The 26855-nt window shown below is 36.0% G+C and overlaps 1 protein-coding gene across 1 annotated transcript in view; it reads left to right on the top strand.

The window, feature by feature from the left end:
- kl-2 (dynein heavy chain 2, axonemal kl-2) overlaps window positions 1-26855 on the top strand; it is a 1497432-nt gene that overhangs the window by 106801 nt on the left and 1363776 nt on the right. Inside the window, exons 7-8 of the mRNA XM_090414156.1 lie at window positions 806-1098; window positions 24943-25132. Coding sequence (XP_090270282.1) covers window positions 806-1098; window positions 24943-25132 — 483 coding nt within the window. The remainder of the gene's footprint in view (window positions 1-805; window positions 1099-24942; window positions 25133-26855) is intronic.

The raw sequence follows: 26855 nt of genomic DNA, 5'->3' as shown, positions 1-26855 counted from the left end.
ATTCTCTCTTTGAATATATTGTTTGCATTCTCACTATCCACTCTGGCAATATTCCACTGATTTGTCAATCTTCATGCAACAAAAAAATCTGAATTTCATTTCCTTACTCACATGAATTGAGAATTTTGACTCACATTACTGTTAAATTAAGGGGATAAAAATCCCTTATTATTTTGCAGCCAGTATGCGAAACTCTAAGATCGAAAACTATGATCTAAAGAGTTTTATAATATAATATAATATAATATAATATAATATATGGGCACACCTTTCTGGCATTTGTATAGTGAAGGTATGTAAGTTCTTATCACTTAAACTTTGATATCATCCAGGTCTAGCTACTCACTGATGAGAACTCAAAAAAGGTTGAAACCAGTCTGGGTAGTGACCTCTCCTCATAATGTAAAGCAGTATTACATCTCCTAGGAGCTGTGTGTGTTTTTGCATTATGAGAAAATATCAAGGATAGTGAGGGAGCTTGCTCCACCTTTGTTCGAGTTGCTTTGGTGTTGTACTACTAGGTGGTCACTTACGCTTGGATTTGCCGATAGTTCTTTGGCATGAAACTCTTAGATTGTAGTTTTCGATCTTAGAGTTTTGCATACTGGCTGTAAAATAATAAGGGATTTTTATCCCCTTAATTTAATTAACTTTGCCAGAAAAAATAGCCGTTTGGCTTTTCATCTTAGTTATATTACATTACTGTTATTCTGATATAATTAAAATATTTTTAAACATTTATATTTAAATGTTTAAAAATATAAAATATTTAAAATTAATAAAATTTTAAATATTTTATTTTTAGGTGAACTTTTTGAAACAGTTAACAGATGTGGTTAGATCTGACCTTAGCCAATTAGGAAGACTTAAAATTAGTTCTCTCATAACCATTGAAGTGCATGCACGAGATGTCATCGATCGTATGATAAAGGGAACTTGTAGAGATATTTCAGATTTTGAATGGATTAGTCAGCTTCGTTTTTATTTGGATAGAGAAAAAGAAGACTGTCTTATACAGCAGACAACAGCTCAGTTTTGGTATAGTTATGAATATCTTGGAAATAGTCCTAGATTAGTCATAACTCCTTTGACTGATAGGTAGGTTAAGCTTATTAAATTAGTTGCTTTTATATACAGTATTTAGAAATATACACCGTCATTTATTATTATAGCAAATTTGCATTAGTGTAAGTGCCATATGAAATTAAGATGATGCTATGAGACTTAGGCTGGGACTTTTTTTTTTTTTTTTTTTTTTTTTGGAAGTTTGTTAACAAGTGATTTCCTATAATGTAATATTTGCTATAATGAGAGTAACTGAATATGATATAACATAGTTGATTTGGCTATTTATGAGTCTTGGAGAGAACACACATAGAACTATGTGTGTTCTCTCCAAGTAAACATTGTAATTTTGTGATTACTTAGAAAGATATCATAGGGAGAATTCTGATATTCCTGGTATTCAATCCCATATTGAATACCAGGAGATTATTGAGAAAGTGAAAGACAACAGTGTGGTAGGAAGGGTAGTTTATGTGTTGCCCAGGTATAACAATGATGAGTTTCAACAGAGAGCAAATATTTTGAATGGAATGTTAGCAGAAATGTATAAAGAGAAAGGAGTGCGCTTTTTGAATGTGCAAGATGAGTTTGAGAGACAAATGGAAATGATGAAACAGGAACATGATAAACTGCATCTGAATGGTTTTAGAGTGACGACCTGGAAAGCTGCCGCTGCTGCTGGAAGGAAATGCAATCAATCATGTGAACAAGGCATCAAGCAGAAGTTAGAGATGATGTACACGAGCAGGAGAGTTAACTAGGTGGGACTGGTGTGGTTCTGAATGGAGAAGAGAATGTGAGAACAGGAATACGAGTTAGACAGGGAAAGACAGTGTAAGGACATTGGATTCTGAAAGCAGTAATGAATGCATATGTGTGGATGGTCAGGAATGAAACAGCTTGAAATACATGGGACAAAGGATTAAGGTGAGCAGACAGCAACAAGTGTTGAGAAGTCACAGATGAGGGCAACATGGGTTGGACTGGTTATAGATCAAGAAATGAATTGTCATGTATATTTACAAATGCCAGGAGTACCAGAAATAAGGGAAATGAAATCTTTGCATTGCATTGTATTGATTGAGTTATGAGCCTGAAAATAGCTAGAATAAATGAAACATGGTTGGATGAGAATGACATCTTGATGGTAATAGAAATAAAGGGATATGATGATTTTCGTAAAGATAGGAAAGACATGAAGGACGGGGAGCAGAAAGTGCTCCTGATGATAGTAGGGGAATTATGTCTACACAAGATTGAGATACAAGGAGAAAAAAGTGGCAGTGGTTTTGAAGCGGTATGTTGTGAAGTGGAGGTTGATACAATCAAATATTTGGTTGGATGTTTCTACAGGCCTGGGAATATGGAAGGTGTAGACAAAGAAATGTATAGACATTGAACAAGCAAAGGGTGATAATTATGGGTGATTTCAATTATGGGAATATTGACTGGAATGGAAAGATAGCATCAGGGAATAAGGAGCATTAATTTCTTGAGTTCTTAAAGGACAACCATCTTAGGCAGTATGTAAAGGAAGATACACGAGGGTTAAGAGTCTTAGATCTGGTGATATCATCAAAGGATGCGATTGCAAGTGGAGTGTCTCCAGTTGCTGAGAGTGACAATGAAGTGATCACCTGGGTTGCAGCCAGTCACATGAGAACTTCTATAAAGAAGAGATATATATGGAACTACAAGGCTTGTAATTATGGAAAACTTAGACGACAATTGGGAGCAATTAGTGCCAGCAAAGGTTGGTCAATTGGTAGAGCCTCTGCTACTAATGGCTCACGCAAAAAGTTAAGTATGTTTGAGCATGGTTAATAGTTGGAAGGGATTCAATCGTTCGATGCTGTTGGCACACACTTTCCCTCAATGAGTCTTTGGACTCCCTGGAGGTGTCACATAATAATAATAATAATAATAATAATAATAATAATAATAATAACTACAAGACTCTGGTAATTATGGAAAACTTAGGAGACAACTGGGAGCTATATACCATGGAAAGAGGAGTTGAGTGGGAAGAATGTAGATGCTGCTGGTATCATGCAAAACAAGGGTGGAGTAAAATGGATGATTGAAGAGTTAAGCATGAAATCTGGTAGAAGAATTCCCTGTGGAGGCACAAGATGAATATTGTAATAAATTTAGTTTAATCCTTTATCCAAGTGTAAGCAAACAAAGTTTGCACCTGAAGTATGTTCAGGATTAGGATTGAGGCAACTTGTGGTAAAGGTGGATCAAGCTCTCATCATTCCTTGGCTCAGTATCTCCCATAATGTAAAGCACATCTCCTTGCAGATATGTATAATGCTATGCATTAAGGGAAGGGCCACTACCCAGACCGGTTTTGACCTTTATTGAGGTCTTGTCAGTGGGAGCCAGACCCAGAGGTAGTGATACTAAGGCAGAAGCAATGGAGAAGTCATATTTACCTATATGAGTTGCCAAAAGGTGTACCACCTTATCATTAAATTACTCTAGATTTAGAGTTTAGAAAATACTTCCAACATCTTTCTCTAAATCCAGAGCAATTCAATAATAAGGTGAGACACCTTTTGGCAACTTTTATAGGTAAATATGACTTCTCCATTGCTTCCACCTTAGTATCACCACCTCTGGGTCTGGCTCCCTGTGATGATGCTATATAGGAGGTTCAGCTTTCCCAGATGTTTCATAAATGCTCTTGGTATTGTTTCTAGCATTTCTATGACAGTTTAAACTGTTGTAGCTTTCTTGTTCAAAAGTCATTGAATTTCATTATCCAGATCCCTATACTTGGTAAAATAATCAACCACACACATATTGTTCTACTACAATGATGTCTGGCATATTATGTTTCGGATGTCTATCTGTCTGAATTTTAAAGTCGCATAATATCTAGCAGCAGCAATAGTAACTGTATTCCACAAGTGAAGAAGAGGACATAATTTGGAGTGAAGTGGATGACAAACAATATTAAACAGGAACTGCATGCAAAAAAGAGGCTATGGAAGAGATATAAAGAGACAGATGAAGAGATGCTATTTGTTTCTCTTTTACTGAATTTTTTTTCTCTTTTTGAATTTACTACATTCACTACTACTTTTTTCTTTGTAGGATTCAGTTAAAATCTTTTTTGTGTTTTCCTTGATGTAGTAATTCAATTCTTACATTTTTTCTTCTCCTTCTATTGTTTGCTTGACTTATAAAATGTGATGTTCTCCACTTTTCTTGGCTACATATATCCAATCCATAGTTTGCACCCATCACTGCATGTGTGCAAAGCACGATTCACTGTTGTTGCCTTTCATATTTTATAATCAAGTGCATTCAAATCAGCTTGTGTCCAGATTGTGCCATTCTTCTATGAATGATTGTGCCCTGGATACAATCATTGGATTCAATTTGAAAAAAAAAAGAAATCCCTTTTATACAGAAGCATATATAAATATTAGAGACTGTTTCTATAATTGACCATAGCATTGCTACAATATTCTCTAAATCCAAACAAATTTGACTGTCTTACATTACCAAAAACTCAGAGACCATCACATTGAGACCATTAGCAGGATCCTATCACTGCACTCATAGAGAGCTTAGTTACAAATATGAGATCCTGACATTTTATTTTCAGTCTGTGTTTGCTTTTCTGCTGGTGTGCTTGCATACACATCCTTTGTGTATATCTTAATGTTCATGAAGGTGGTGACCAGTGCAAGGCCAAATATTGGCATAATAATTTAACATCTGTATAAATTTAGTCAGTTAATTATTATCCCTCTAAAGGTGTGTATTTTTAACTCTAAACACATCTACACGAGAAATAATCAATGTTTAAACATCCATGTACCAAGTGTATGTCACTCAAGATGGATTGCGTTTGTTATTTCATTCTTATCATCATTCTGTCCAAGTCATCCTGTAGTAATATCACATTAGAAATATTCCTTTATCATTCTTCCCAGCTTGGCATCTTTGGCAAATGACTGGGTACAGTTGGTTCTCAATTTGATAGATTCATAAAGATCACAGAAATAGTCTGTTATAGTGTATAGTTTGCTATTGTGAATTTCTTTTAGTATAGCATTGTATCTGTTTGAATTTAGTCTAGACTTTTCAGTAGTTTGTTATAGTGAGTGAGTTTATTTTAGTGGTATTTGCCATAGTGAGAGATGACTGCATTTTACTCTTCAGACTATAACTAGTAGCATGTGTATTATAAAAGTTGAATGGCAGCAATCCAAGGTTCAGTATTAAATGGCCACCTTCATACTTTTAAACTCTGTTCCTTTACATACTAATTTCTTACACCTTGCAGTCTGCAAGTTATCAGAAAATTCCAAACATGCAGAAATCATGTGAAATCCAAATGTATACATAACAATCATTGAATTGATATTTTGCAAATATTTTTGACCAAAACATCACATTGAAATCTGGAAAACCTTTCTTCAGAAATATTAATTGCCATTCACAATAAAGTGTTCATTGAACAATTCCACTATGTCCTCTGCATCAGTCACTCTATTCCCATTTTTATCCCACAATGTCATTCTTCCACAATCATTTTTCCTTCTACTGGCCACATAGCTAAAAAATTCCCTAGGATTTTCTTTGGATCATAGGGCCAATTTCTTCTCATATTCCAGTTTTGCCTTCCTTATTAAGACTGACTTACACACTTAGACTATTGTTCTCAGATTTGGTCCCCAGGATTTGAATGGGATAAATTAACTGTGGAAGGGGTACAAAGGTGGATAACAAAGATGGTTTCAGAACTGTCCAATGTTATTTATGAGGATCGCCTGAGGGAATGTGAACTGCAGAGTTTGGTGGATAGAGGAAGGAGAGGTGATATGATTGAGGCTTTTAAAGTTTTGAGAGGTGGTTACAGGGTTGACACTAGGGAGTTCTTTCACTTGGTTGAACAGCGGGAAGGATTGATGACAAGGGGGCCATCTCTGGAAGTTATGAAAGGAAACTGTGAGCAAGAGGATGGAAAGTGGTTTCTTTGCATGTAGGGTGGTTGAACTGTGGAATGCATTGCCTGATAGTGTGGTGAGAGCGAGAACAGTCAATGAGTTTAAGGAGTGGTATGATAGACTTTGTGTTTCCTAGGAGGGACCTCCCACGATGAGTCTTTTGACTCCTTGGAGCCTAAATAATAATAATAATAATAATAATAATTATAATAATAATAATAATAATTAGCTGCCATCAAATTTGCTACCACCCTTGTGCAATAGAATTACCTTTTTCATTTATTTTTTTATATTTTATTTCTTTGGGACCCTGCCTATGCTAACGCTCAATTTAAATAAGTATGTTTGGAGCTTTTCAGTTGCCTTGCATATTCTCTTAACACATATGCTGTGATCTTGTCTAATTCTACCTCTGTATTTATATCAATCTGCTGAATATCTTAATATTCATATTATGAATACCAGCATGATCCCTTAACAGTATTTTTATCCTAATATTTTCACATGGAATCTATACACCAGAAAAATTATCTCTAAATAATTATCTCCAGTGTATATCGAGTACCATGTGAATGTAATCTTTCTTATTTTAATCAAACTAGCCATTCCATCAAGAAGAAACTTAACATAATTAAAAAAAACTTGACAAAATCAAGAAGAAACATGAAAACCTGATATTATGGATATAGTCTTCATGAAAACACTAAGACTAATATCGATTATGTTAAGTTGCACAAATCCAAAGTTGCCAAACATGGTGTTAAAACTAAACATAGAATGCTTTATTATTATTATTATTATTATGGGCTCCCTTAAGGAGTCCTTAGACTCATTGATGCTTTGGAAGGACATGACACAATTTTTTTTTTTTATGTGATTTCCACTCATGAAAGTTTATTAGCCTATAGTACATTAATATCATGAATGGAATAAGGATTTTTTTTTATATTTAAATAAATTATATATAATTTTTTGTATTTTTATGTATTTTTTGCATAGTCAGGAAATCCTGCTCTGGAGACCAAACATGGAACTATTTCAAGCAATTTCAGACCTTCAATAAGCAGGGTGGTGGTCTTACACTGGGCGATGAAATTCATCTCCCACCTAAAGACAATCATGAACATCCATGCCCATGGCAAGATTTGAACCCCTGACCTGTTGGTTGAAGAGCAGATATGTTTTGGCAGATATGAAGAGCAGTGGTGAACAGTTGGAATTCGTTGCCTAAGAATGTGGTGTCTGTATTGAATGTGAACACCACATTCTTAGCCAACGAATTCCAACTGTTCATCACTCTCCATGCAAAAAACCTGCTTCTCACTCCTTTTGCTCACACCTTTCTTACATAGTTTCCAGGAATGACCTCTTGTTCTCCCCCTCTCTTTCACTGAAAATCTCCCAACATTCTAAGTAAAATGTCTTCAGCATTATTTTGATAAGAATCCCTTAAAAACGTATACATCTCTATCATACCTCCCCTCCTATCTACTAGACTGTAAATTGAATCATCACAATCTTCATACTCAACATTCCAGGACCAGAAACTATCTTAGTCAATTGCCTCTGGACCTTTACCAATACCACTTCATCAGTACCATACTGTATTAGTACCACTTCATCCTTTTGAAAACCAGGTGATCAAATCTCTGCATAGTAGTCCATACGTAACTAAGCAAGGCCTTATACAATGGAACCAGAATCTGCTTATCTCTACAAGTCAGAGGTAATCATTGCCAGAATTCATTGTGTTGTCCTCACAATTTTAGAAATGCAGCTACTAAATTTTATATTCCTATCCATAATTATTATTATTATTATTATTACAGGCAACTCCAATGAGTCCTTACACCCAATGAGGGAGGCCATTAACATCATGTCAAGAACCATCCAACATTTGCGCAGTATCTATCATACTCTGCTTTGAACTCATTCACAGTCATGGCATCTACAACAGACTCTGGCAACCTACTCCACTCATTCACCACTCTCTAAGCTAAAAACCTAGTTCTAACACCTTTGCTAACTATGCTCTTACTCAGTTTCCAAAGAGGTCCCTAGTTCTACCACCACCCAACCACTGTCTAGCATTTTCAACGCTGTACTGGTGTGAAAACAAATTCATCAAGTTACATGAAAACATACACTTTAGTAACTGTTAGGCCGTTACATTTGATAATTCGTGTTTGATGGCGTGCATATGTTCGAATGCTTCAGTCAGAACCTGTACGTGACCACGTGTTGTGTAGTTTTTCGCATATTAGTTCTGTTGAGCTGAGAGAATTGATGAGATATTTCCATATATGTCTTTAAGAATAGCACCTTGATTTCTATTTAAATTATTGCCTGTGCATAGCACCACTGCTGCTTCTTTGAAAGTTCTGTGTCTATAGTCATTCTCGATAAGGCACAGATTGTGATTGTGATTGTGATTGACATCCCCACATGTTCCTTCTGTCTTATTTCAAAACTTCTAGAAGTCTGTCCAATGTAATAAATGCCACACGTGCATGGAATTTCATATACTCCAGGAAATTTGAAGAAAGGTATCTCATCTTTGGGAGATCTTAAGACTTGTCTGATCATGGTAGTTGGTTTAAAAACTACTCTGATGTTATGAGCTTTTAACATTCTCGCCAATTTTGTGGAAACTGGCGAGATTTTCATGTAACTTGATGCATTTGTTTTCACACCAGTACAGCCTTGAAAAATGCTAGACAGTGGCTAGTGAAACTCGTTGGCTCTTTGTATTTGTAATCATTAAATCTTATGGTCTTTTAACAATAAAAATTCTAAGTTTTAACAGCTTAGACCAAAAATGAACAGTTTAAATTTCCTCTGAATTAATCTTGTAAAAACCCTTCTATAATTTGTATGTATCACATCACCCCATTTTGTCTATCAACCAGTTTCTATAATCTAAAAATTTCTATAATCTTCAACCTGTTCTCGTAAGGTTCATTCCATAGACCTGCTACCATCTTGGTCATTCACCTATGGATCCTCTCCACCTCTTCCTCATCACCAAGAAACCCTGTCACCCAGATCTGCACACAGTAGTCAAAATGGAGTCTTATCAAGGTTTGATCAAGAGGCACAATAACCTGCTTGTCTCTGCTCATCAAAGTATTCTTCTGTAACCAAGTAATCTGATGAGTTGCTTCAGCCACATTTGCTATGTGCCCTCTAAACTTTAACTGCCTATACAGTAACACTCCCAAATCTCTGGCTTCATCAATTTCCTGGAGTACTGTTCCATCAATGTGGTATTCAGCTGGTAATCTTTTCACTCCAACATGTATAACCTTATACTTTGCCACATTAAACTGATATCCATTATCCTTTGCCTAGACTGCCAGTCTATCCAAATCAACCAGCAAATTTTTAACATCATCTGTATTAATTATTGTTCTACCCAATTTTGCATCATTGACAAACAACTGAACAGTTCCTCATAGAGCTTTTCTTATATCATTAATGTACAAATTAAACAGTAGGTGTCCAGTCCAAGAACAGAACCCTGTGGTATTCCACTAATCACAGGCCTTCTTTTGGACTCTATGAATAACTCCTGAATAAACTACTCTCTGATATCTCCATTAACCACCCTCTTATCCACCTCACCAACCCTATATTCATCCCCATGTGCTGCAAATTATTGATTAGAATTTCATGTGGTATCCTTAGGTCACTGTATTATAAAACATGAGCAAGTTACTGAGGCATGACCTACCCTTCACAAAACCATGTTGCCACCTCATATAGTATCATATTTCCATTATTCTATCCATTCCTGTATTTTGTTCTTGACCAACTTCTCCAATATTTTGACAATACCCCTGAATTGCTGATTGATTGGTAATTTACTTAATCAGTCTTGGAACCTCCTTTATGCAACAGAATTATTTTTTCCCCTTTCCACCCTCTTGGGACTAATCAATAGCAGAGACTTAGATTAAACAATGTGATCAAAGGCACCAAAATTCCCTAGCACCTTCATGTAAAACTAGAGCTGGTATACCATCTAATCCCATAGGTTTATTCACATCAAAGTTCTGTAATATGCAGTGCACCTCCATTTCAGTTATCTCAGTTACCGTATTATTATTATTATTATTTGACACCTCCAGGGAGTCCAAGGACTCATTGAGGGAGGGCACCTGCTCTACAACTCCGTTTCCACTATTCAATCACCAACTGACCGCAACTACATCAACGCCATCTACCGCCGACCACCGCTGGTATTTACATGGACAATTACAAACATCCATGCCCACAGCGGGATTCAAACCCGCAGCCTTTTGGCTGGAGACCGGATAAGCTATCCACTCGGCCAACCAGGCCCGCTCATCATCTTCTAATCTCCATGGAGCCAGGTACTCATTCTGGGATGGGGATGTACACACTATTGTACACAGTATTCATCCAACCTTACCTTAAACTGATTCACTGTCTACATTCACAACACACATCAGGCAATGTATTCCACTCATCAACCACTCTCCATACAAAGAACCTTTCCCTCATTCCTCTCCTCACACCCTCTTTATACGGTTTCCAGTGATGGCCTCTTGTTCTCCCTCCCCCCTCATTCTGTGAACATCTCTTCCATGTCAACCTGATAACACCCCCTGACTAGCTTATATATCTCAATCGTATCACCCCCCCCTTTTCCTACTATTCACGAGGCTTTGCAACTTACATTCTCTCAGTCTATCCTCATACTCCACATTTCATAGACCACTGACCACCTTTGTGAATCTTCTCTGGACCCTTTCAAACATATCCTTGTCACCATTTAACCCCAGTGACCAAATCTGTGCACATATAACTCTTTATCTCTCTCTCTCTCTCGTTACAATTATTATTATTATGATTATTATTATTCAGGCCTCCATAGAGTCAAAAGACTCATCACGGGAGGTCCTTCCTAGAAATAAACAAAGTCAATCAAACCACTCCTTGAACTCATTGACCACTAATGCTCTCACCACTCTATCAGGCAATGCATTCAACAGTTCAACTAACCTCCATGTAAAGAAACCACTCCTCACCCTCTTGCTCACAGCTTCCTTTCATAACTTCCAGGGATGGCTACCTTGTGCTCGCTTCTTCCCCCTGTTTTACCAAGCAAAAGAACTCCCCAGTGTCAACCCTGTAACTACCTCTCAAGAGTCTAAAAGTCTCAATCATATCGCCCTCATTCTTCTATCAACCAAACTCTGCAGTCCACATTCCCTCAGTCAATCCTCATAACCAACATTGTATAGTCCTGAAACCATCTTTGTTATCTGCCTCTGTACCCTTTCCACAGTTAATTATCCCTTTCAAATCCTGGGGAAATTTCAGAACAATAGAACAAGTGTGATCTGATCAAGGCTTTATACAATAAAATGACAACTCTTTTATCTCTGCAGGTCAGCGTCCTACTCAGTATTGCTGCAATCCTCTGGATCACCTTCACTACCTTTGCAATATGTTTCTTGAATTTCATGTTTCTATCAATCATCATCCCCAGATCTCTTGTCTCCCCCTACTTCCTCCAGTACAGCTCCTCCAACTGAGTATGCTGCCTCTCATCGATGTATCCCAAATTTCAAGACTACATTTTGCTGCATTAAACTGAACCCTTCCCCCTATTCACTTGCCCATCTGTCCAGTTTATTCAAATCCTCTTGCAAGGATACCACAAGGATAAACAACTGAATATCCCCCTGAAATTCACTGACAGTGTCATTGATATAAAGGTTAAATAATGCAGGTCTCAGTACTGAACCCTGTGGGACCCAACTTGTAACCTTCTGCCTCCTTGATATTGCCCCACCATACGCAACTCTCTGATACCTATCAGATAGCCAATCCTGAATCCAGTTGACTAACCTGACATCTAAACCCATTTGCTGCATCTTAAATATCAGCTTATCATGTGGAACCCTGTTAAATGCCTTTGTAAAATAATAAAAAAAAAAACAGTATATGCCTTTCCCTTCATCAACCACTCTTGTTGCATTATTATAAAAGGCAGTCATATTATTAAAGCAAGAGCACCCCTTAACAAATCCATGTTGATGTTCATGATAATATTACCCTCATCTACCCAATGCTGTATATTGTCCCTCATTAATTTCTCCAAGATCTTAACAACTACTGATGAAACACAAACTAGTCTATAATTTGACACTTCCAGTCTGCTACCACCCTTATGCAATGGACTATCTTACCTTCCTTCCATTTCTCAGGTACCATAGCCAAACTTTCATTGAAAAGCCAGGTCAACGGAGCTGTTAATTCTTTAACACATTCTCTCAAAATCCGTGGCGAAATTCTATCCAGTCCCACAACTTTATTGACATCCAGAGTACTCAGTATTTGAAACACATTCTCCTCTTGCACCTCTAACCTCAAACCTGTCCTATCCCTCTAGTATTAAAACCTACTTCTCCTGGATGAAATACTACAATAAAGTGGTCATTGAACACCACTATGTCCTCTGCATTCACTCTATTCCCATTTTTATCCAACAATGTCATTCTTCCACAATCGTTACAACACATTTATATTTTATTTTAATTCTGGCCATCTGCAGAATTTTTACAATTTAGGAGTGTTTTAATCATGGCATACTGTCCAATATGTGATCTTTTTAACTGTAATTTTAATGCTCCAGGTATGTTATACTTTGTTTTTTTATTTGATTTTTCAAACTAATTTTTTCAACAAGATGGCAGCTACCTGCTTTAGATGTCTGAGCGGTCTTTTTCCACATTTTACATTCTACCATGTAGGTCTAATGTTGGATAAACAAGTCTTATTTTTTGTGATTTATATATGCATGCTGTGGAACATGAATGTTCAAAATCATCTTGACTGAAGTCTTTCTTCTGCGGAAAAAAATTGCTCCAAAGTTTGCAAAAAAAATTATAAATTGCTGACTTTTGAGTCCAAAAAATTATTTAGTGGGAGAGGCAAATAAAAATTTGGTCTTTTTATGAGAGATATTCTCAACAAGTTGGTGTGAAGCAAAACTAATTCTGTTATTTTAACTCCTGCTGCCTAAGACAGTCTTTCAGAGGAAAAAAAAAAGATGCACTTTTTTGTTGCATTTTTTAATGGATTTAGTGCATCCAACATATATCAAAACAGCCTTTTTAATTTTTTTAGGATCATAAGTGATGCATATGATGGTTAGCGACATTTCACTGGGTAAATAATTGTTCATTTGCACAAGCCACACTACATCCGTTTGTGGTGTGTTTTAAAAGAAAATGACTTTAAAGTCCAAAGACAATCGTCAATTGTCTAAATACATCACAGAAGGAGCTCAATATTTTGGAGAGTTTTGATAAACCAAATGAAATAAAAGTTTCCACTTAAAAAGACATTCTTTTAGTGATGGCTCATCTACTCTGTTGGGAAGGTTAACAAAATTCTTTTGTTAACCTTGCCAACAATGAATTTGTTGGCAAGGTTAACAAAATGTGATTTTGGATTATTCTGCTGGTATAAAATTAGAATAGTCCAAAATGTGATTTTGGACTATTCTGCTGGTATAAAATTCTATTTTTGAATCTAGTAATGACAAGGTGCTTAAAAATTTATATGAAAAGTAGACAGAACTGATAAAAATGTATCAGCTATGTCCTTTGTTGCAGTCACATCAAAGGTTATTTCACCTTTGGGGTGGCACTATGCCACTCTAGTGCAGATGATGCACTGGATACATCATCATACTCCAGGGCAGATGATGTATGTATATTCTGTGTTCTTCTAGGTTGATATTAGCTATTCTCCTGGTCTGACTGAAGTACTCGAGTTTGCTGGAGCAAGGAATACTGCAGAACACCAGGATGATCAAGATGATGAAGTGGATCTATAGGTGAGCAGATAAGGGATCAGACTATGTTGTATAGAATATGTCTGTCAGTCTGGTGTATGCAACCTGAGCTCACTGCTACCTCTTGAATGGGTGAAGAAACTCAGGTGTTTGACGAGGAGAGATACTAGAGCTCCTGCATAAACTGAATAAGAATTCAACAATAGCTCTGTTGTGATATCAGTGCAGATGCTGAAAAAGTGTTCAGCTACCAGCTGTTCCTTTGACCAAGCTATATAATTTGAGTCTCAGAACAGGGAACATTCAACAGGAGTAAAATGAAATTATGATAATCCCAATCCTCAGGGGCTCACTTTAGTGAGTATGGGCATGGCAAACCTGAGGTATCTGATGCTGGACCATGCCTTACTTCATGTAATATACATCTGTTATATTATATGTAGACTGATCCCTCCTCTTCCTTCCTTGCTTCTTTCTTTCTTCTCTTCTTGCTCCTTCCCCCGAATGCTATTAGAGTATTCGAGGGGAATCTTTCTTATTTTGCTGTGTCATTTTGTCTTGTGCTAGCAGGACATTATCAAACACTGTAATCCTGTCGACTGTGGAGGACTTTTTTTACCCATATATAGTACTAACGTACTATAGGTTAACCAGCCAACTACTGTAACATCTTCACCTGGATGATATTCTTGCAATGGGTTCATTTATACATGTACAGACTGATTCAGTTACCTCCCTACCATCAACATTCATTAAAATCATTCTGCAATAAACATTCATTCTTTTACTATTTTACATATTGAAAGAACTTTGGGATTAACTTTGGCCTGCACTGCTAATTTCCTTTTATACTCTGCTTTTGGAAGAGTGGTTAGACAAAATAAGTAAAAATACAACACCAAAGGCAGAAAGAAATGACATAAAAGGTGTTTATAAAAACATTAATATGATGACAGGAAGGAGAAAGATGCAAAGAACTGGAGCAGTCAAGAATGAAAGAAGTGAAATTCTGATAGAAAAAAAGAAGATATTACAGAGATGGGAAGAATATGTAAGTAAACTTTATGAAGACAGAGGAAAAGGAGAAAACCAAATGAAAGAGCATAGTGGGCAGAGACTGTACATCATGAAGGAGGAATTGAATCTAGCAATTCAAAAGATGAAAGAAGGAAAATCCCCTGGAATAGATGGTACACAGATAGAACTTATAAGGAATATAAGTGGAAAAGGTATAGAAGTGTTATGGCAAATTATTAACGGAATTTATGAGGGACAAGAATTACCAGAGGAGTTTAGAAGATCAATTTTTATCCCCATTCCAAAAAAGATGGGAGTTTTAGACTGTAATAATTTTAGAACGATAAGTCTTATAACTCACACAGCAAAAATTTTGGCACAAATAATTTTAGAGAGAATTAAGAATAAAATAGAAAAAGAAATGAATGAGGAACAGTTGGGATAATTTTAGAACAATAAGTCTTATAACTCACACAGCAAAAATTTTTGCACAAATAATTTTAGAGAGAATTAAGAATAAAATAGAAAAAGAAATGAATGAGGAACAGTTTGGATTCTGAGCCAACAGAGGAACTAGAGAGGCTATAACTTGTCTAAGAATTATTGGAAAGAAAGCACTGAACCATGGTGGAAAGTTGTTTTTAGGATTTCTAGATTTTGAAAAGGCATTTGATACAGTGAAACATAAAAGGCTTTTTGACATTCTAGAAAATATTGATATTGACTCTTATGACTTGGAAATTTTAAAGAGATTATTATATTGGTCACAAACAGTGTCAGTATGTGTAAATGGAGAGGAAACAGGAGAATTCCGATGGAGAGAGGAGTTAGGCAAGTTATTACCATTGTTGTTTAACCTTTATAGTGAACAGATGCTTAGAGAGGCACTTGAGGATGTAGAAGAAGGAATAAAAATAAATGGAAGAATCATTAATAACTTAAGATATGCAGATGATATAGTGGTGATGGCAGAAAGTGAAAATGGATTACAACAAATTGTTCAAAGAATTGAAAACTCTTGTAAAGAGTGTGAACTAAGGATTAACACAAAGAAGACCAAGATAATGATAATGGGCAGAAAAATAGGAGATAATGTAAAGATAAGATGTGGTGGAAAGATTTTAGAAGTGAAAAGATTTCAATATTTATATAGCTGGATCTCAGAGAAAGGAACCTCAGAGTTGGACATTAGAAATAGAATAGGCAAAGCTAAATTGACGTTTATGGAAATGAAGAGAATTTTAATAAACAAAGAATATTAAAATAGGTGTTAGAATTGGAATAGTTAAAGCAACAGTTTGGAGTATTGCAAGTTATGGAAGTGTCATAGACACTCAGAAAGAGAGATATGGAAATAATTAATGCATTGGAAATGTGGTGTTATAGAAGGATGGAAAAGATTAGCTATACAGAGAGAATATCAAATCAAGTAGTTTTAAGAAAAGTTGGGATGGAAAGAACACTGCTCAAGAATATTATGCAAAGAAAGATCAGATTTGCAGGACATCTTCTGAGAGGTTCTTCGGGACACCTGAAAAGAACTATATTACAAGGGAAAGTTGAGGGGAAGAGAAGACGTGGAAGACCAACTAGAGAGTGGTTCACTGACATCGTGGAATGGACTGGTTTAAGAATGACGGAGGTGACAGACAGAGAGACATGGAGAAGGGCTGCTCATCTGCTGCAACCCTCTTGCTAGAGGATGCTACCAGACGACGACTCTGCTTTTGCTTTTCTTACCACACTGGTTACCCTTCTGGTCTGTGCTTCTTACTGCTCATGTGTGCTTGCTATTCACCTTTTCCCTTGAATTCCCTTTGCAATTTTTTCTTTTTAGTAGCTCTAAATGAATGATGATATTCATCCATGATGGTATCTAGCCCTTGCAGTTTCAAATACCATGGCACTGATCCAAGCAATCTCCTAAGTTTGTCATATTTACCAGCTCTGTAATTCCACATATACCCCATCTTGACTGAAAATTCCATGTATTTAGCTGTCTTCAGGTCAAAACCATATGATCATTCTCTCCAATTGGCTGCAACGTGGTCATATTTGTTACAGACAAATTCTCAGATGCAGTTTCTGGATTGAGTATCCCCTAATATATTTCATCACACATGTAATTATTCCTTAGTAACTGCATAAATTCCATTTCCTTCCTCACATGTGTTCTCCCCCTCCTTCCTATCTATGTTCCCATAGTTGAAATCCCCCATAATAATGACCTGTCCTCCACTCGTTGAGTCTATATGATGATGCATACTATTTCCATCCCCTGGTCTATAGCAGCATCTAACTGTATATTTTGTTCTGCTGGCCTCAGTCTCACCATATAGCCTCAAATGTGCTATTTTCACTGGCCTGCAGTTGAACTTCCATTCTCTTTGGTTGCAGTTCATCTGCTATTATCAGTAACACTTCTCCTCCCCCCCCCCTTCTTTTCTCTCTATCCACCTTGAATACACTACACTCTTCACATTCTGTCCCACTAACTATATCATCTTCTGTTAGCCATGTCTCACTAATGCCAGTAACCTTTGGCCATGATGAACTAACCAATGCCAAAAATTCATCTTGCTTCTTCCGAATGCTCCTGAAATTAGTGTACAAAATGTGAAAAGCCCTTAGGCCCACTGCTATCCTGATGCTTTATACTAAATATCCCATTCTGGTTTGTTAGCAGTGGTACTAACTTAGGCATATTATATACATTCTTACACTTGACTGCCCCACTAATGGCTGCATATTCCACTCAACAGCCCCCCCCCCAAAAAAAAAAACAGCTCTAGTTTCACTGATTTTGGAGATCCATTCCCACTTCATTCAACAACACTTCTTCCAGACTCTGAACACCAAATCCATTCAGATGCAAACCATCCTTGTATAATTCCTTTCACCCATCTAACTTACTCCACACATCCACAAACTTCACACCACTCTTCCTCCTCCTGCATGACCTACACATCGATTCATTCACTATTATGGTCCTCCTTCTCAGCTCTACTCTGTCATTCTGCAGAAACAGACTCACTATCTTAACCATCTCACTCTTTTCCTTTGCTACTTCCAGTAATTCTTTCATGTCCTCTCTCATGCCATACTTTTCTCTGTTGGATTCTGATTATGTAGAGATTAGAGTAATTATTATTTGGTTCAGAATCCAACATGATCTTCCATCACAAAGGCTAGACTTGTAAACATTATTTAATGTAAATAACTTATTTTATAATTTAATATTCATATAACTACCTTAATTTTGTCTAATATTTAATTATTTAATCAAAGATATATGTATTAATAGTGATAAGACTGTATTTAAATATTATTAAGTTTATTTTATTTATTGCTATATTAATATAAGAACTTGTATTTGAAGTTGAAAGTTTATTTTTCACTTGGTTAGAATATAATAAATTTAGTTTAATCCTTTATCCAAGTGTGAGCAAACAAAGTTTGTGCTTGAAAGTATCTTCAGGACTGGGGTAAGGTGGTGCAACACCAGGATGACTCCTTGCAAAGGTGGAGCAAGATACTAACCCTCCTATCTCAGTATCTCCCAAAATGCAAAACACATCTCCTTGTGGATATGTCTAATGTTATGCATTAAGGGAAGGGCCACTACCCAGACTAGTTTCGACCCATAATTGGGAGATACTGAGATAGGAGTGTTAGTAGCTTGCTCCACCTTTGCAAGGAGTCGTCCTGGTATTGCACCACCTTACCCCAGTCCTGAAGATACTTTCAGGTGCAAACTTTGTTTGCTCACACTTGGATAAAGGATTAAACTAAATTTATTATATTCTAACTAAGTGAAAAATAAACTTTCAACATCTTTCTCTAAATCCAGAGTAATTTATTAAAAAGGTGGCACACCATGCGGCAACTCCTATAAGTAGAGATGACCTTGCTAATGCTTCTGGCTGGTATCTCCACTTGGGCCTGGCTCCCACTGAAGAGACCTCAATAAAGGTCGAAACTAGTCTGGGTAGTGGCCCTTCCCTTAATGCATAACATTAGACATATCTGCAAGGAGATATGTTTTGCATTATGGGAGATACTGAGATAGGAGTGGTAGTAGCTTGCTCCACCTTTGCAAGGAGTCGTCCTAGTGTTGCACCACCTTACCCCAGTGCTGAAGATACTTTCAGGCACAAACTTTGTTTGCTCATACTTGGATAAAGGATTAAACTAAATTTATTATTAAACTTGTATTTGATAATTTAACTGCGCATTAATTGAAATGTAAATATTCTCTATTTATACCTATTGGAGAAATTTAACGTTATGCAATAGCTCAATTTTATTATGTTTTGTTTTGTTGTTATGGAGACGTATGTAAGTAAGTGAGCACGAGTTTGAAACAGAACGTGAGGAGAAGGTTTATTGAAAAGAGTTAAAGAGATCACGAGAACAATTTAGGTGGGAAGAATGGATATAAAAAGGAAGAATGCTGAAAAAATTATATAGAGAGAGAGTGAAAAGAGAGAGATTGGCATTCAGTTGGAATCGGAGCATTCAGCATTCAGGGAATCAGAGTGCGATATTAGAGAGTCGGCAAGTCACTCAAGCAGCTATTTTAAATCTACTAGTCGAGAAGCAGTTAGCTAATAAGTTCTAGAATAACAATTATAGCTACGGAAAACAGTTGAGAGACTATTAAATAGACTAACGATACTTGAGTTGAGATTTAATTTCGGCGCCGACCTTTCAAGGACATATGGAACCTTGAAGCAAAGTACTCAGTTTCTAGAGAATAGTAGAGGCTGTGAAGTTGAAGTTTACCATTAGCTGTGTTTAGAATTATACTGCATAAAGAATTATTTGAATGCAGGAGGAATGAACAACTGTGCGTATAAAACCTCAAGATAAGGAATAATTGTGTATTGCCTTAATTCATGAGTGATCAGTAGTACTTCATGCAAGAACGTTTGTTTATGTGTATAGTGACCGATGATTAATTCAGTTATTGCTTAGAAGATTTATTTAATGAGTGCCGTATACTGTTTGAGTGTTTACAGTTATAAAAAATGTTTACGTATAAGTAGATGAAGAAAAAAGATTATCGGTAAGATTATTCCAACCTTTAATAATTCTATACAGAGAAGTGTGTGGGTTTCATCCTAGAATTTCCCTATACTAACAGTAACTATTGCAGAAATTAGCTGAAGTGTAAATTTAAAAGTGTTTGTTTGTGAAGAGGTGTTACTGCAATTTTTGTCATATTTAGAACTTAAGGAACTGTGAGAAGACTGTATTATAGAGATAACAAATTTACCATTGTCTGAGTTTGTATGACAGTATTATCAGAAAGGCTGAAGTGTTTATAATAACTCAATCAGTGATTTGATCTTAAGTGTAAAATTTGTGATTCTAAAATTAAATGTTTATTTTTGTTAATCAAAAGTTGTATTTTGCCTGAATCTCTTTTACTGCACCATTCATAAAATATTCAAACCAAAGCGGGTAAATTAAGTAAGTTAAATATACTCGGCCAGTATATATAATATTAACATCTAAAAGGAGAGATAGTTGTGAGTTGGTGTTTCTTCAGTTCTTGAACTAATTCAGATATAGTGTGGTGCAGTCTTTAAATATAAATTTTCTCTATATTTGAATTAGAAATCAACTTGCAACCTATCAACTAGTTAAGAACATCGTAATAACTAAATATCTGATCCAAGGTATAGATTGAGATGAAGTAGGATCCAACATCTCCTTTCAGATCATTCATTCCAGCCAGTACAATCATCACTTTCACTTTATAATTTTGTTGGAAGTTTTTTCACTTGGTTATACTATAAATTAAAGATGCCAAGAAATTATATACTTGGTTTAATCCTTTATCCAAGTGTAAGCAAACAAAGTTTGCTCTTTAGATATTTTCAGAACTGGAGCAACTCATATATTGAAGCTAATGACTTCACATCACTTGCCTTACTATCCCATAATGCAAGCCACATATCCTTATGGGTATGTATAATGCTAACCATTATGAGAAGGGTCACTACCCAAAACTGGTTTCGACCTTTATTGAGGTGAAAAAGTAAAGGATTGCTCATCATATTCCTAGAGTAGTTAGTATAGGAGTTCAAGAGAGCCTGGTAGTATTAGGAGAAAGAAAGACAGATAGATGGCATGAGAGAGGGAGAGAAAAGGCCTCAGCTCTTCTATATCATCATATAGCCAAAGGCTATCAGTTTTCCTTTTTCATAAATCTCATATAGATGAACAACCAAAAGACCAATTGAAATTAAAGCACAAAAAATGACTAATTCCCAGGTGGTTTGCCCCATCTGGGTTAACTGCCTTGAGCTAGCCTTCTCTGCCTGGGATTGCTTTCCAGTCAACCCTGCAATTGACTACATTGAATTAAGAGAATGAAACTATTTAAAAAAACCTCTTATAGCAAGAATAGACAGAATTTTATCTTGGCCTGGTGAATATTGCATAATGTGGATGACCTACACCATCTTGTGATAAATTTGATATCTCCTAGAATGCTTCTTTCTAAACACAAAAATCGTCAGACTAAAAAAATAAAATTTCCACAATACAATATTATAAAGCATTCGGATGTCATATTGCTGGTTTCCAGATCCATGTTTCTTTCTAACCTTCCATAAATGGTATTTTAATTCATTAATTATAAAAATCAAAATTCTCTTCCCATTGCTGATAAGTGGTGGGTATTGTAAAAAAATAACCTGTTCTGTTGTAAGTAATGGAAGGCCAACACATTACATAACCTGTTCCAAATACATAGGGCAAGAATGCAGCTGTAGAATGCATGTTCTACTGTTTCCAATTGGTTACAGATGCCACAGATTGGATCTTCGATGTTAAAGTACCTCCATTTGATGGCATTGACTGGAAGGCGGCCATATGCAGTTCTCCAATCAAGAGCCCTCCTGTTAGGATACCCTTGTAACTTCATCAAGTTATGAAACGAAATATTATTGTCCGTGCCTAACTGTGGAACTTTGCGGTGAAAGAAATTAAAGATTTCTTTATACCAAATTTTACTTTTTTAATGGAAAGAAGATCGATTCCAGAGTGTTTTAGCAGTCTTAGAGTTAAGCACAGAGTGTTGTAGTATTCAGGAACAATCTCAGCTTTTGGACCTATATAATCATTAACTCCAAATAAGGGAAGTTAAAAACCCAAGTAGTACTGGAGAAGGCTTACACACGTGATCAGTCTGTAATATTTTATGGATTTTGGAAGCTGTATTGCTTAAATAGCAGAATTTTAAGACTGGAAGTCCAAATCCTACATGCTTCTTTGATAGTTGAAGAAATTCCTTTTTAGCTAACATTTCAATGTTCTTGTATATAAGTTCTTGAACTGGTAATATTGGGTAAATGGAGAAGGGAATTCCAAGTATAATGAAGGGTTCTCTTAGGGGTTAGTCCATAAGGAATGCCTTCAAGATTCCACTTTCCATAACTTTTAATTTTGTCTTGTCGCATTAATAATTAATCCACTGCTTTTGCTGAATTTTTTCAAAATACCAAAAAATATATACAGGTATCCCTAACTTAACGTGGTTTTGCTTAACGCGAGATTTGATTAACGCAGCGAAATTAATTGCGACACTCCCTTTATATACACAGCAAGAGTTTTAATTAACGCAGCTTGAAATTTACTATGCAAAAACATGCAAGCCTCAAGGAGTGTTTCCTGGCCAAGAGAAATGGTTGAAGCTTATTGCAAGAGAAATAACTTAGCTTTCAAAGCTCTTTTGCTTTTAGATAACTCACCTGATCAACCAAAGTCTCTTAATGATCTTTGTGAAAATGTGAAAGTTTTATTTTTTCCACCAAATATGACTTCATTGCTACAACCTATCCCACTAACATGGGCGTCACTGCAACTTTCGAAACCTATTTTCTTAAAAAGACGTTCTCAGGGAGTAGAAACAACAACAGGAGAAAATGCGCTTACGCTCCAAGAATTTTAGAAAAATTTTAACATTAAACACGCAGTTGAAAACATTCATAACTCGTGGGAGCAAGTATCTTCTAGCTGCATGAAAGCTGTTTGGAAAAACCTTTGACGGAATACGCTAATCACTTAGGTGGTTTTCAAAATCTGTGAACAACGTGGTTGTTGAAGAAATCATTTCAATTGGTCAAGACCTTGGTTTAGATGGTGTTGATGCAGAAGATGTTAAAGAATTATTGGATTCGAATTCAAAAAATTTCAGTGACAGCAATCTTCTTGAAATTCAGCAACAACGTGCATATGAAGACAACGAATAAATGGAATGTGAAGATGAGTTCCCTAAGGAGATAACAAAGAACTGGATGGACTATTTCGCATTTTAGAATCGCTTAAGCAGCAAGTAATGGATATGAATTCAGATATTAATCGAAGAAAGCTTGTTTGCTGAGATTTAGAGAGTCATTTTGCTTGTTATTGTAGCATTTATGCTAATAAGAAAAAAATCTAAAACTGTTTAAATGACTCTTGATAACTTTTTTGATAAAAAATTGCAGTAATAAAAAGTTGCATTATTAAACATTTACTTTGCATTCATTTTTTATCTTTTGTAAAAGAGTACCATATAAAACGAATTATTAATACAGTAATCGATCATGGACGAATTGTAATTTTTACCATTGATTATTATATTTGATTAACACGATTTTGATATACATGGTAACATCGAGGGATTAATCAACCACCTTAATGGAGGGATACCTGTATATGGAATCATTATCCGTCAAAGTTCCTGCTACATCATTGGCATATGCTAATACCTTATTTTCCTTTATAGTTGAAGGAACTGTTATTCTTCACACAGCATGTGTATTGTTGTCTTCCTGTAAGAAAGGCTCAAGAACCAATGCAAAGAGCAGTGGACTGAGAGGGCAACCGTGCTTGACTCCTTTTTGAATTTTACGGGGGTCTGACAGGAATCCATTAACTAGGAAGCAGGTGATTGAATTGGCATAAGCTCCTTTGATAATGGATAGCAGTTTTTTACCTACACCAATTTGTTGGAGAATGCGGAATAGAAAGGGATGCCGGAGAGGTGATACTAAGGATGAAACAATGCAGAAGTCATACATTCATATACAAATAGCTAAAATCAACAAGTAGTTGTGACTTTTAATAATAAGTTACAACTTATTATTAAAATACTCTGTATTAGAGAAAGTTGTTGGAAATATCTTCACTTGGTTATACTATAAATTAAAGACATGAAGAAATTATATACTTGGTTTAATCCTTTATCCAAAATTAAAGATAAGCAAACTTTATCCAAAGTTTGCTTATCTTTAATTTATAGTATAACCAAGTGGAAAAACTTCCAACAACTTTCTCTAATCCAGAGTATTTTAATAATAAGGTGTGACACCTTTTAGCTACTTGTATATGAAGGTATGACTTCTGCATTGCTTCAACCTTAGTGTCACCTCTGGGTCTAGCTCCCACTGATGAGAACTTAATAAAGGTCAAAACCGTTTTGGGTAGTGATCCTCCCCATAATAGATAGCATTATACATACCCGTAAGGATATGTTCTTTGCATTATGGGATACTAAGGCAAGTGATGTGAAGTCGTTAGCTTCAATATATGAGTTGTCCCAGTCCTGAAAATAGTTCAGGCACAAACTTTGTTTCCTTACACTTGGATAAAGGATTAAAAAAAAGTATATAATTTCTTGGTATCTTTAATTTATACTTTATTCTTTTGTGCTAACATCATTAATTTTTGTACCTGGATTACCTCTTTTTTTTTCTCTCTCAGTTCATATGTGTCATATTTGTATGTTATTTCATTTAAAATGATTATAATACATCATATTTGACATGTAGCACTTTCTGTGAAGTGTTAGCCAATTGTTGTATATGTCATATTTCATTTTTTTCAAAATAGCTGTCATTATCACTAAAGATGAAATGAATCATTATTTGTGAAATAAATATTACAATTAATAACAAATTATTATTTTTTTGTTATTATGACTCTTGTATATATATTATATGTCAGAACCATATGCATCTCAAAAATTGTAAAGGAATATTATGCTTTTCACAATTTGTTTAGGTGTAATATAACATTGACTACTGCCCTTCATTTGCATCGTGGTGGCAATCCTAAGGGTCCCACTGGTACAGGAAAAACTGAAACTGTTAAAGATCTGGGAAAATCTCTTGGGTGCTATGTAATAGTAGTTAATTGCTCAGAAGGTTTGGACCACAAGTCATTAGGAAGAATGTTTTCTGGCTTAGCTCAGGTAATTGTTTATTAATTTTGTAAGTATCCATTTAAAAATGAGCACTACTGTTTGAAAACAGTAGTGCTCATTTTTAGTGATCTCCTGTTCTTTCCTACCTCTCATGTATTAAAAATCCTTCCGCATCAGTCCAATAAACTTAACAGTAGCTGATATATTTATATCATAATTCTCCTTTCCATTTATCAAATAAACTCTGTAAACAGTCTATCCTCATAGACTAAATAGCATTTCGTGTGTAGAGGCTTAAGTGCTGTGAGGACATCATGTTGGAGGCTTAATGGATTTTTACAACACTCAAAAAGAATTAAAATAGAATTTAATACTTCCTATATTTCGTCCTGGTCACTAGGACATCTACAGGGATTACAAAAACAATTAATGTAACATGCACACAAATATCATACAATACTAAGCCCAACCACGTGGGTGACACTAAAGTCCAATCTAGGTGGAGTACCCTCTAAGGGCGGTAGTAGGTGGCCTGGAATGTAAGGTGGGACCTCTGGTGATGAGTGTTTCCCAAATCCAAAAAGTAACTTATCATATGCCCAACGCACGGCTCTCCTGAAACTATCGAAAGAAAAAAGTATCGTCATCCCCAGAGCAGATAAGGGTAATGCCACAGTCGTTCTTAATACCAGTGAATACAATCGTAAAATGAACATTATCCTCCACAATCGTGCTACCTACATCCTGCTAGAGCATGGCCCCACAAAAACACAAGTTAAGAAATTAAAAATCTTACTTAAAAAAGTATCTTCCTGGCCCCCTGATGTCACGAAAAAACTTAAACCTTTAAGCTTCCCCCCCCCACCCCCCAATATACGGTTTACCAATAATCCACAAACCCAAGTCCCCACTCAGGCCTATAGTAGATGCCACCAATGCACCATGCTACAGACTGTCTAAACAGCTGGCCAACTCTCTGAACCCCCTCACCGGAAGGTCTACTTCCTATATAAAAAACAACCCACTTTAAAGCCCTCACAGAAAATTTAACCTTGAATAATGCAGACATGTTGGTAAGCTTTGATATCTCCTCTTTGTTTACCAATATTCCCTTAACTGACACCTTATCTCTCTTAGAAAACGTTTTTCCCTCTGACATCTTAGATCGCTTTTCCTTTGCCATTAACTCTGGGTATTTCTCTTGGAAGAACAAAATCTACAAGCAGATAGAGGGAACCGCCATGGGTTCCCCCCTCTCACCCCCCTTGCCAATTTCTATATGGAAGATTTCGAAAAACGAGCCATAGACTCAGCCCCACTCAAACCTTCTATCTGGCTAAGATATGTAGATGATGTGTTCTCTATTTGGCCTCATGGCCCAGACACGTTAGACTCCTTCCTCAGTCATCTCAATAGCCTACATCCAAGAATCCAGTTTACTATGGAAAAGGAAAAGAACAATTGTTTACCCTTCCTAGACACCTTAGTCACACGCCTGCCTAATGATACACATGCCTTCACTGTATACAGAAAACCCACACACACAGGCAGATACATTCACAAACTCTCCCACCACCACCCCTCTCAACAATATGGCATTATTAAAACTCTTACCAAAAGAACCCACAATTTTTGTTCCAGTGGAACTGCCCTCACTACTGAGCTTAACTACATACACAACACTTTCCTCTCCAATGGCTACAGCGAACACAGTATCAAAAAAATAATCAGTTCTTCCCCCATTCCCCATCCTTCTCATCAACAAGAAATT

This window comes from Typopeltis vanoorti, chromosome 24, assembly GCF_054136105.1.
Source record: "Typopeltis vanoorti isolate ZY-2024b chromosome 24, IOZ_Tvanoo_1.0, whole genome shotgun sequence".
NCBI lineage: Eukaryota > Metazoa > Arthropoda > Arachnida > Uropygi > Thelyphonidae > Typopeltis > Typopeltis vanoorti.
Note: the sequence above shows the minus strand (reverse complement) of the source record. Positions and strands in the feature narration are given on the sequence as shown.